Source organism: Takifugu flavidus, chromosome 1 (assembly GCF_003711565.1).
Source record: "Takifugu flavidus isolate HTHZ2018 chromosome 1, ASM371156v2, whole genome shotgun sequence".
Classification (NCBI taxonomy): Eukaryota; Metazoa; Chordata; class Actinopteri; order Tetraodontiformes; family Tetraodontidae; genus Takifugu; species Takifugu flavidus.
The window spans coordinates 1415446-1427154 of NC_079520.1; the positions used below are offsets into that span (position 1 = coordinate 1415446).

Here is an 11709-nt window from a genome sequence, read left to right on the forward strand (position 1 = left end):
ATTAGACACAAAAAAGTTTGCTGCTAAATTCTAAAGGATTTAATTCAGTAACATCCTCAGAATCTTGCTTCTTCTTTAGCACGGGTTTGTGAACCTCGATAAATGGAGCAGAACTCATCCCTAATGCACTAACATTGGAGCAGCTTCTCTCTCAGGGCACCAGGGGACGGGTCCAATCCGGCCGCCCTCTCGGTGATTGACAGCCGCACACTCCGTCGCCCCACCGGCCTCCGCCATCTTGCCTCTCCCTGCCTGCCAGGAGCCGAGTGCGGAAGTGGAAAAGTGCACTCAGCTGCGGGCTCGGGTTCCGCCTGTGGACGGCTTTCCAGATCCTCCAGCCGACACAGCCTGCTTTCCCGTTAATATTAACCGTTTGTAAACCACAGAGAGCCGCGGAGAGATGGCTGGACGGCTACCGGCGTGTGTTGTCGACTGCGGCACAGGGTAAGCTCTACAAACCGACCCCACCTGAAGGGCTGGGGGCTCGGGTGTCACCGGCGGGCCGGCCACGGTCGGGGGCTGTCATTAGCGGCATCCGCGGCGGCTGGCTGTCTGTTTTTCTATCGCTGTATAGCCCAGGAGCTAACCTGCTAACAGCTAACTATGACATTACTAACCCCTTTCTCGTTACGTTCGCCGACAAAGCAGGTCGGGTCATTTGTGCGCTTATTTTCGCCGCTTCGTGGCCAGTTTGAGGTTCTGTTTTAATATCCAGACACGTCTTGTTCTTGTCGGGGGTTATTTGGCTGCCATGAAGCAGAGCTGGTACTGTCGGTACTGCAGTACCGACACCAGGCGGAAGAAGCTGCGTTCATTCATTTGCAGCAGGCCCAGCGCCGGTGCCAGAAATAACCACAAATGTGTGGATTTATCAGCATTTTGCACAATAACACACGTCTCCTAAAGATACCCCGGACATCAGCCATGCATTTAAACAACTTTTAGGCGATAATGTGGACCGGAGCAGGCGCGGTACTACTTCCTACTCTGCCTACACTTCCTCATTCAGCCTTTTTAGCCCATATATGGTCTTTTCTTGGCATCCGAGCGTATTTTCTTGATTAACTTCTCTAATTTGTGCCCCCAGTAACGCTGAGACGTGGTTTTCTCCTGGTATTGGTGGCAGGAGAATCTCTGTGGCAGCTGTCTCAGCTCCTCCTGCGACTGTTTGTTGTGATCCTGTTGATCCATCATTCCTTCAGCTCGTAGTTTCCACCTAAATAACAACCCTCAATGACTTTTACCGTTTTTTTTGCTGTATCCATGTGAATATTGTTCTTTCTTTCTCTGGCCATACTTCATTCAGCAGCATTACTCTGAATTGGCTACTTATGTTGGGGGTGAAGCTGGCTTGCATTACTCACATGTAGAGGCTTGAACTTATTCTGCATACCTTCTTCACCCCCCTCCTCCTCCCTTCGGGCTGTTAACCAGTATACCGCTTCTGATCTGCACAGCGGTGGCTCACGGCTTCTCCCCTCTCTCCAAACCTGACCGTCATATGTTCCAGTGTTGCTGAAACGACACATCCAGCCATGAAATCACATTTTAGGCTTAGGGCTGGGCCTTGAATTTGGCTTTGCAGTGCAGCCCGACAGAAGAAAGCCGTGGCCAGATGTGTTAGGCAACAGCTGTCGGACTCACTGTTGCGTCCAGTTGGTGACATCAACCCTGGAAGCAGCGATCATCATCAGCCACTAGATTTCACCTCCATGAAACCTTCCACATCGTCCCACCTCTCTGAGCAGAACAGAAGCCCCCGAAGGGATCCCTTGTTAGCTTTTGTTATTGTTGAGCGGTTTTATGAGTGTAGAGGATCACGTGTAGACCTCCTCCCCCATATCCTAGCAGGAATGGCAGAAGTCCAACAGCTCTTGTGTTCGCTGTGCTTTCAGGTGCTCTTGCTTCACACTGGTTCCTTTTCAAACCAGCGTTTCTTTATCAGGAAGAGAAAACATCAGGTGTTGCAGCCGAAGTGACGGTTGGAGTCATTTAGGTGTCTCAAGAACAGGGGAGAACTTTCATAACACGGCAGCAATCATCTGTTAGCAAGGGTTGGTGAATGTGTCTCTAAATGGTGTCCACAGTCAGAACTCGGCTGTATTAAGAGCCTGTCGGGACAGGTTGAGGGAGACAAGCTGGGACTGTTCTGTGGTATGAAGGTGATCAGTGAACTGCTGCAGCTTTCCGCTGCTGTCAGCTCACAGTGTTCTTACTGTCAGAGAAAGGTCTCCTGTGGCTGAGCTGATCCTGCATTCTGCCTGAAGACTTGAGCCTGAAACATTCTGCAACTACATGAGAGCAGATTGGATCCAGCAGCAATCCTGGGTAGCTTTAAATGGATTCAATTATACTTGTATTTTCACACTCATTTACACAATGGGGTGTTAAATGGTGCAGTTTGATGCGATGCACTGTGTGCAACGGACGCGATACAGGAAACGTGTCTTCCCAGCATCACGCGTCACACAGCTGAAACCGAAACGATGAAGGTCAATAGGTGAGATGGATCTTTGCACGTCTGCATGCAGATAAAGCTGCAGTCACTCTCTGTATGGCCATTCGTCCATGTCTGAATATCGTCCTGCCTGTCTCCACACTGACTGTGCTGTGCTGCTGAGAGAATAAGACAATTATTGTAGTTTTTCAGTCCCTGAGGTTCTACTCATCTGTGGAAAGTAGAACTAGCAACTGAAGGAAGCTGAGAAACACATTTCACAACCTGCTTCAAGGCACATTGCTGAAGTGTGGCCTGTTACATACATTTGCATTCATGTGTAATCATGTTGTCTCAGTGTTGAACACCATGCGAGTATGAAGTAGCGAACAAAATAAAGGAACTCTTCCTGCTCAGTTTAACCATCAGAGCTTTCAGTTCCTGTCAGCTGTCAAGGTAAAGGATCACTAAGCAAAGATCATTCAAATGCAAAATATTTAGCTTGGACCGGTGTTAGAAACCAAAGTCAGACGTTCCCAGGGTGCTTCAGAAGAGACGCTCTTCTGACCAGGATGTGGCTCGTGCAGCCTGCAGCTCTTTGGCAGTCGTCAGCAGCGTCCTCCCTCCATCCCCGGGGTCCTGTGTGCAGGAAGTGCATTCTCCACGTCTCGGCCCACCCCGGCCTTCATCTGGCTGCCATGTGCCCCCTTTCAACGGAGGGCAGAAAACAAGACGGCCGGGCCGTCGTCGTTGCTGAAACTGAAGCTGGCCAAACCTATACCGCCCTCCCGAGTCTGAACCTTCCTAGGCAGGGTTGCAGTTATCCAAAGGTTCCAGTATTCCTGAGCTCCCATGTGAGACATGAATGGCCTTTTAATGGCCTCCTCTTAAACTCCAGAGCCGCTGCTGCTCTTGGCCTTTACCCAGACGGCAGCAAACAGCGGCAGCATTGATGGGAGCAATAACGTCGTCGGGAATTAATCTTCACGCATACAAATGCGGTGTAGCAGGTGTTGTTAGCCTGCAGTCGGACCTGTCTAATCAGGCACGATGTGCTTCTCTTGCAGTTACACCAAACTGGGATACGCAGGGAACACGGAGCCGCAGTTCATCGTTCCATCATGTGAGTATTCCTGTGTGATGCAGAGAGACCGACGGCAGGCCGGAAACCTCGGGAGGGTTGGTGGGACCTCTTGGGTGCACTGCAAAGCTCTGAGGGGTGCACATTGATGCAGATGTTTGACAGCTGTCCCTGGCTTCATCAGGCAGCTCATGTTCTCTGTTTTCCCCGCAGGTATCGCCATCAAAGAGTCGGCCAAGGTTGGAGACCAGGCTCAGCGGAGGATGATGAAGGGGGTGGATGACTTGGATTTTTACATTGGAGACGAGGCTGTAGACAAACCCTCGTACTCCACTAAGGTAACTGCTTCTTTCATGACTCAGCACGCACCGAACAGCTGGAAAAGCTACTCCCACTTTATAAACCTGCTCAGTTTCTTTAAGGAACTGATGAATGTGCACATCCTAAAAAATCCAGCCATTTACAGGAAACCACGATCATTCACTGTTGATTTGAGAGAGTTTGTTTTTACTGACGGAGCGTATCACAAAGTCCCAGACCAGCATTCCTTTTCTTCATCTCACAGCAGTTTTGAGTTTCAAATGTCTGAACCTTTGCAAACAGTGGCCGATCCGTCATGGGATTGTGGAAGACTGGGACCTGATGGAGCGCTTCATGGAGCAGGTCATCTTCAAGTACCTGAGGGCTGAGCCTGAGGATCACTACTTCCTCCTGGTACGTTTGAGAGCCTCCAAACTGGAGCCAGGCTCCAGATCAAATCAGCTAATTGTCCCAGAATGTGAACAGTTGGTTCTCTAGTTGTGTGAAATGGTGAGAGTGTCAATGGGTCTGTGTTATTTTCTGCCTTTTAGACGGAGCCTCCTCTGAACACACCAGAAAATCGAGAATACACAGCTGAGATCATGTTCGAGTCCTTCAACGTCCCGGGGCTCTATATTGCTGTGCAGGTATCAGGATGACGTTTAGCAGCCTTTAACCCCGTAGCGGCCCGCCTCAGTCCCAGCTGCAGGGCCTCTTTACAGCCTAAATTATCTTAGAAAACATCAACTGGAGGCATTCTGTGTTCTCTCTGACTTCCAGTATTACAGGTTTGGCAGCTTGGTGCTTTTAAACGTCAATATTTCTGTAAGAAAATTGCTTCCCCAAATATGTCTGTGTGGATTCTCAATTCCCCAAATAGAACAAAAATGAATGTCCTTGTGACAGCAGAGGTGAATGCAGAGTGTGTGTAAATTGTTGCACATTTAGTTCTGCCCTCTGCTGCTAACTTTAGGTGAATTCACCTTTCTCTGCTCTGAACGATGTTTCTGCAGAGTTGAAGGTGAATCAGTCCAAGATTTAGACGGGTTAATAAATATGAATTATACACCTCCAAAATCATTCTATCAAATTTAAACCTCTTACATAAAGCCTGGTGGAGAATCATTTATAACTGGTGTGTGTGTGTGTGTGTGTGTGTGTGTGTGTCAGGCTGTTCTTGCTCTAGCAGCCTCCTGGACATCCAGACAGGTGGGCGAGCGGACGCTGACGGGCACTGTCATCGACAGCGGCGACGGCGTCACCCACGTCATCCCTGTGGTGAGTTTTATTGATGACAGACCCGGAGGGAGGCAGAGAGATAATTTTAGTCATGTCGTTTTCGAGGTATTTGGATTGTTTCTTGCATTTTGTGTCCACACAAACGGTCACTTTCCATCCTGAAGAAGTACAATATTCTGCTCTAAATGGATTCCCTGGGTTTGCCTGCTATTATTGGATCGTGTTTAAAAGGTTCCTGCTGGCTCCCGAAGCCTGGAAGAAATGACTCGGTTTGAGGAAATGTGTTTACAGAATTTATTTGAGGTGGGGAGGCTGAGTCAGCATGTCCGTGTCCCCTGCTGAACAGGCAGAAAATGGCAGCGTAGACGCATCCCCGCAGGGGGCTGCGTCTAACCGCTACGTCTTTAACCAATAATCCAACACCTTTTTTCGATTAGTGGACTAAATGCAGAAAATGAGAGCCCCTCACTGTTGGAACAGCACAAAAATGCAACACAAATTTGGTGGAAACCCATTTGAGCCTCCAGGAGAATAAAATCCTGGGCACATTTTGAGAAGCAGGACATGTCCGAGTGAAGGAGGACGTCTGGTCGCCCCAGACATCACCGCGGTCACGATCGCTCCAGACATTGATTCAGTCAAACATCTGCGGTCACAAAGCCCATAAATCAGGTCGGATTAACAGCAGCTAATAATAATCATCGTGGGAATCGACAAACGGCTCCAGCCCTACCGTGACGGCCTCGTACCCCAGCCCGATGTTTAAAAAAAACAACAACTACCAAACGGTGTTTCACTCTAAATGCCAAATGCTCCCTCTGTCCTCTCCCCCGTCTTGCTCAGGCTGAAGGTTATGTTATTGGCAGCTGTATAAAGCACATCCCCATCGCAGGACGAGACATCACCTACTTCACCCAGCAGCTCCTGAGGGAGAGAGAGGTGGGAATCCCCCCGGAGCAGTCTCTGGAGACAGCCAAGGCCGTCAAGGTGGGTCTGCACGTCTCATCAGGCACTTCCTCTGCTGCAAATGTTGTTTAAAGAACTTGCTAAATGGTTTACACTTGAAAATGTAGAAACCAGCTGCATCAGCACTTTTGGTTTCTGTTCAAACTACCGTACACATCTTCTACATTACAGAGAAAACCTGCCAGCAGTTAAGGAGTTTGGATTCTTTAAATATGCTTCTGGGTATATTTCAAGGTCTCTCTGGTATTTGTCTAGGCTCACAGTAAATTTGTCCAATTTTAACATGATTATATCACATTTTATAATTTTTCCTCACACCGACAGCAGGTGGCACTGTTTCTGCGTTTAAAACGAAAAAATCCGCTCTGGTTCGGATTTATTTTGCCACAAGACAAAGTGGTGATTACCTCATTTTTTACAGGTTAAACTCCACATTTGGATTGTCGGAATTATTGTCTGGTGTGTTCTAGCATCAGCTCAGCCTGCAAATAAATTCCTGTTTCAGTCTAATTTCAGATCTTTTAGGAATATTTTCGTGTCCTCATGCCAGATCTGACCTTTATTTAAGATTCTTGGTTTCGTGATAGAGGTAACTGTGCGTCCGTCTTCTTGTAGGAGCGCTTCAGCTACGTGTGCCCAGATCTGGTGAAAGAGTTCAACAAATACGACACGGACGGTTCCAAGTGGATCAAGCAGTACACCGGCATCAACGCCATCAGCAAGAAGGAGTTCACCATTGACGTGGGCTACGAGCGCTTCCTGGGGCCTGAGATCTTCTTCCACCCTGAGGTCAGTCATGCTCAACCCAGTCTGCTGTGTGGGTGCAGCACAGTGCAACACGTCATCTTTGTCTTCTGACAATCCCAGTTTGCCAACCCGGACTTCACCCAGCCCATCTCTGAAGTGGTGGACGAAGTCATCCAGAACTGCCCCATCGACGTCAGGCGTCCTCTCTATAAGGTGAGGAACATTTTCACCGTCATCTCTGATGCACCTCGGCCGTTGTTTGACATCAGGTCACTGCTCTGACCGTCCCATTTCCCCGACTGCAGAACATCGTTCTCTCGGGAGGTTCCACTATGTTCCGGGACTTCGGCCGTCGTCTGCAGAGGGACCTCAAGAGGACCGTTGATGCCAGGCTGAAGATGAGCGAGGAACTGAGCGGAGGCAAGCTCAAGGTGAGTGCCGGGGTTCATTTCCAGGGCGCAGAAATCGATAACTAAAGGCTGAAGCGCTGACCAGAGAAGGAGGGGAGCAAAGGAAGATGGATTCATGTTTAGTTTCTTCTTGGTTATTACTTGGTTATTATTCACGGATTAGCTGGACACGGCTTTAGTCTTTAATGGAAATTCACCACCTAATGCCTTTTATAATGTGGTCAAGTCTCCCTGTCACGCATGAAGCGTAACTGACCGCCTGTTTTCCTCAGCCCAAACCGATCGATGTGCAGGTCATCACTCACCACATGCAGAGATACGCCGTGTGGTTTGGCGGATCGATGTTGGCGTCAACTGTAAGTATTTCAAACGATGCTACTGCACTACTTCATGCTGAAGCAGCGTGGCTGCGACCCCAAAGGACACAATGGTGATATGAATTTGATTTGAGGGAAAGCTGTTGGTGACGCCCTTCAGGTGAATGTTTGTGACATTTCTGTTGGATTGTTCCTCTCTTGAGGGAACATGAGATTGTTCCAGCAGGACAAGTGAATAAAAATTCAGGAAGTCAAAATAGAACCTTAATAAATATAGAAGAATATATCCAGCTGCTGTGTTGTGATCGGCAGCGTTCACCTGTTCTAATCTGGGTCTGAATGTTCGTACAGCCGGAGTTCTACCAGGTCTGCCACACCAAGAAGGACTACGAGGAGATCGGGCCGAGCATCTGTCGCCACAACCCCGTCTTTGGAGTCATGTCTTAACTCCAGCACTCGGGGCGTTAAACACCGGAAGTCTGGGGATGAACGGGGCAGTGAAGATAGGGTGTGTAGGAGAGGAGGTGTATGAGGAGGTGGAGGAGGAGGAGGAGGTGGCGGAGGAGGAGGAGGCGGCGGCGGAGGAGGCGTGACTGTGCTTTTGTTGATTACTTGTTCAGCTGAAGAGCTGCAGAACAAGACAGAGATCCAGATTAAATAAAGGTAATAAAACAGGCTGAACACGGACGGCTCCAAAATGTACCCTGAATGTTTTTCTGCTCTTTTTAAACGAGGGAAACAATTCAAAGAACATTTCTGGATCTATAGGCGACCATATGAATAGAACATATTATTTAAAAAGTCCAGGCAATGATTAATGATGAGTTTAGAACATATTATTGCCTCTTTTTTTCCTGCATTTTTGTTTCCAAATGCATGTCCGTGTATCATGATAAGAGCTTGTTTATATTTCATACAAAAAAAATTTTATATGTAAAACTTGGGGAAATCAGGGGTTTAAAAAGAGAAGTGATGGACTGTTTTAATCATGTTGCAGCTTCGTTGTGTTGAGTTGAGAAGCTGCTCTGCTGTGTTCCCCGACATGTCATCCCTCTTTGCCCTTTAATTCTTCATCGTACAGCACGTTTGAGTCAGGCAGTGTCAGGATTCCCCTCTGTGACGCAGCCGAAGAGACGGGAGAGACGTTCTGAGGTTGGAAAGATGGAGCTGAACTGTCACAGCAGTATTGTTAGACTAGACTTTTTTATTATTAAATACCAAATGATAAAAAAAAAAATCATGGGATTTGTGTATTTAAAGCCTTGTAACATTCCAATAAAGGCTCAAATTTGTTTCTATGTACACAACCTGTCATTTATTCTCAACTCTTTACATTCTATACAGTGACAGAACTCACTTTTATATGTATGTATCCACAGATGCTGCATTTCAGACTGATTAATAATTCTGACATAAGGTTTATAGAATAGAATTAGTTTTTAAATTTTAGACTTAAGAATGAAAAAAAGTTTAAACTCATACTGTGATGTGTTTTTTTTAAATTTATTAAATAAATATAAGGTATTCTGTTTATCCGTAGGAAACCTATAGTGCACACGCGCGCACTTCATCTGGGTTCTCTGATTGGTCGATTAACATGACGTCACAGAAACTGACCAATCGTGTTGTCGTTTGGACTTTTGACCCGCCCCGAGCCAAGGTGGAAATGTTTGATTTTGCCCGCAATCAGTCAAATTAGCCAGAAGAAAACACACTTCTCTACACAACCTCGGCATGTCAAACAATGCGTTTGATTCACCGGAAGAGGGTCCGGATGACGCCTAAGATGAGTAAGTTATTCTACTTAATTTGAAGGTTAAAGTTAATTTGGGAAATAATAAGAGTGGTTTTGGTGTTGCTGCACAACACGGTTTATTATATTGGTCTGTTATATCATGCTCTTCAATCTGCAGTTATTTTAGTAAACCCTTTCTCGATGTATCAGCTACATCATTTGTTTTTATTCTAACTTTTGTTCACTAAAAAGCTTTGAAGAACTAAAGAACTTTCCGCCTCAGTCATGTATCCTTGCCTGTTGTTCTCCTGCTGACCAGCAGAGGTCAGCCTCGCTACATCCTCCGTTTCAATTGTTATGAGCTGGTTTTTATGTTTGTTGCGTTTTATTTGCATGAATTTGCGGGCAAATAGAAAAACGATCCATTTTTGTCTGCGAGCTACTCAATCGAGGCCCTTCAGATGTTTTCCGAAAGCTCCACTTTATGAAACTGGTGTAGGTGAAAGGTCTGAAAGGTGGAAGGAATTAATGTCCAGGAGTGATGCTGTGTGCAGAATGATGTGCAGAGCCCCTTCCAGAGAGACTACAGGGAGGTTAAATAGAGATATGTCACAGCAGGCGGATCGATCTAAGCGGACGTTTTCCCTTTCTCAGCCTCATTTGCCATCATTTTCACGCCGCGCGGCCACAATGTCCCAATTCATTTGAGGGCAAATGGCAAATTCACTGCAGGTCATTGCTCGTCATTGTGCTTCATATCCTTTTATCTTCAAGAAAAGAGCAGAAATGGCATGTGGGCTCAGTGGTGTGGGAGACAATCACAGGATGTTGCACTTCGCTGCTGCAGAATTAAGATGCACATGGACCAGGATGCTGGAAATGGAGCCTGAAGATGTCTACTTCCCTTTAATGTGGCAGAATCACTGTTGCTTTATTTTAAAATAATCATCAATGAGGAAGACGTTTGCCAAATTGAAATTATTTGGAAAAAAAGGCACCACAAGGCTTCACTGTGTCTGTCTATTCCTCAATACAGGAATGAATAATACAATAAAAAAAAACAAAATAATTGATATTACTTTAACACTTAATCATTATTACGACTTATTTCATCTCCAAAATTCCTATTGTTGCAACATGTACTGACTTAAACCCAACCAATATGTGTTATGATGTGTAGAAACAGGTTTGTTGCTTTAGGTTTCTTCAAAACTGGAATTTCTGATTTAATTGTGACGCTGCAGCGCTGACACATTTTAGCTGACAGCTAATATGAAGAAGTTCCAGTCTGAGTGTGTAGAAACGGAGTGAAGTCCCACCAGGACGTATCAAGGAGACGGCTGGCGGTGCTGGAGGTGGTACAGGTCTGAGAGCGTCTCTCCATTATTGTCTTTTTGAGAGTTTTTCTATAAGGTGGTTGCTAATGGCAACTCCGCTGAAAGTGATGGATCTGCTGAACCTTGTCAGGTTTCTCAGCTGGAGCGTTATGACACGGAGGAGCAGCCGCTCACACTGATCTCAGGGAGCACCTTCTACTAACAAAGAGCATCAGGGGATGTCTGATTATCTGACCTGTGTGCCTCTGGCTGCTCTCTGCTTTATTGGGCTCAGTGGTTTGCAACAGTGGCTGAACCGTATTAATGTTTATCCCCATAAACCTGATGTCCAAACTCCTCTTATGCCCTCACATCTGACTTTACTTTGAAACATTTTATTGATTTAATGTTGCATGTACTGACAATGGTGCAGTTCCATAATGCCACCACTTGGGGCGCCCCCTCCCTCTCAAACTATTGTGATTTATGGTTGGTTTTATGTTCTCAGCACCAATAGGAACTGCAACGTGACGTAAGTTGTGACAATGTGCAAACGGTGCTTTGTGATTGCAGTGTCGCTGTTGAAGGTATCAGAAAAAGAGCTCCTTGTCTTCAGAAACCCGACAGCTGAGTCTAGCAGCTGTGCGGGAAAGGATGGTCGTTTTTGTGTTTGTTCCTGAAGTTTAACCACTCTTTATTCCTCTGGCTCTCCACTTCCTTGCCTCAGCCCTAACCTGACGCCCCAGCTGAACTGGTTCCTATAGAAACTTCCCTGTTTTAGGTCCTGGTGTAATGAAGCTAAAAGGTTCTTTGGTGTCCTTTGGTGCAAGGAGACTCTCGCCCCCCTGAGATGTCAGGGATGGTGTCTGACTGGAAGCACCCCCCCCCCCCCCGGTGGCAGCTGGCCAGACAGGTGGTTTAGGGTATGTAGTTGCCAGGTTCCAGTTTCTGATGACATTTCAGGCCAAAACCCAGTTTACCTGCTTATATTTGTGTTTGTGCACTTGGCTGACGTCTGACTCGGCAGCACATTGTTGAACTGTTGTTCCGTGTGGTCGATCGAAGTGGAGGTGATGCCCACAGAAGCCTGTGAGCCAGGTGACAGGCGTGGTAGATAACCTCGCCCGTGACCTCCGGGATCTCTGTGAGGCTGCTGCTCAC

At 46.8% G+C, this 11709-nt stretch overlaps 1 protein-coding gene across 2 annotated transcripts; it reads left to right on the top strand.

Annotated features, from left to right (window-relative positions):
- Positions 1 to 196: 196 nt before the first annotated feature.
- Positions 197 to 8804, top strand: LOC130514318 (actin-related protein 3-like). 2 transcript variants are annotated; one of them, XM_057013953.1, is made up of 12 exons: positions 197 to 444; positions 3505 to 3560; positions 3732 to 3856; positions 4122 to 4232; positions 4370 to 4465; positions 4989 to 5096; positions 5901 to 6044; positions 6639 to 6812; positions 6891 to 6983; positions 7076 to 7201; positions 7453 to 7623; positions 7807 to 7968. In XM_057013953.1, the coding sequence occupies exons 1-11, from the start codon at positions 401 to 403 to the stop codon at positions 7612 to 7614; spliced, it is 1239 nt and encodes a 412-aa protein (XP_056869933.1). In that variant the 5' UTR covers positions 197 to 400; the 3' UTR covers positions 7615 to 7623; positions 7807 to 7968. The 2 variants fall into 2 exon arrangements, with proteins under 2 accessions (XP_056869933.1, XP_056869860.1); XM_057013880.1 differs by having other exon boundaries at positions 199 to 444; positions 7453 to 7536; positions 7849 to 8804.
- Positions 8805 to 11709: the final 2905 nt, after the last annotated feature.

Bases quoted from the DNA above. Each gene is read 5' to 3' on its own strand.
- LOC130514318 (XM_057013880.1), top strand. From the start codon at position 401: ATGGCTGGACGGCTACCGGCGTGTGTTGTCGACTGCGGCACAGG. The intron at 6,813-6,890 runs GTCAGTCATGCT...TGACAATCCCAG, and splicing joins AGATCTTCTTCCACCCTGAG to TTTGCCAACCCGGACTTCAC. The intron at 7,202-7,452 runs GTGAGTGCCGGG...TGTTTTCCTCAG, and splicing joins TGAGCGGAGGCAAGCTCAAG to CCCAAACCGATCGATGTGCA.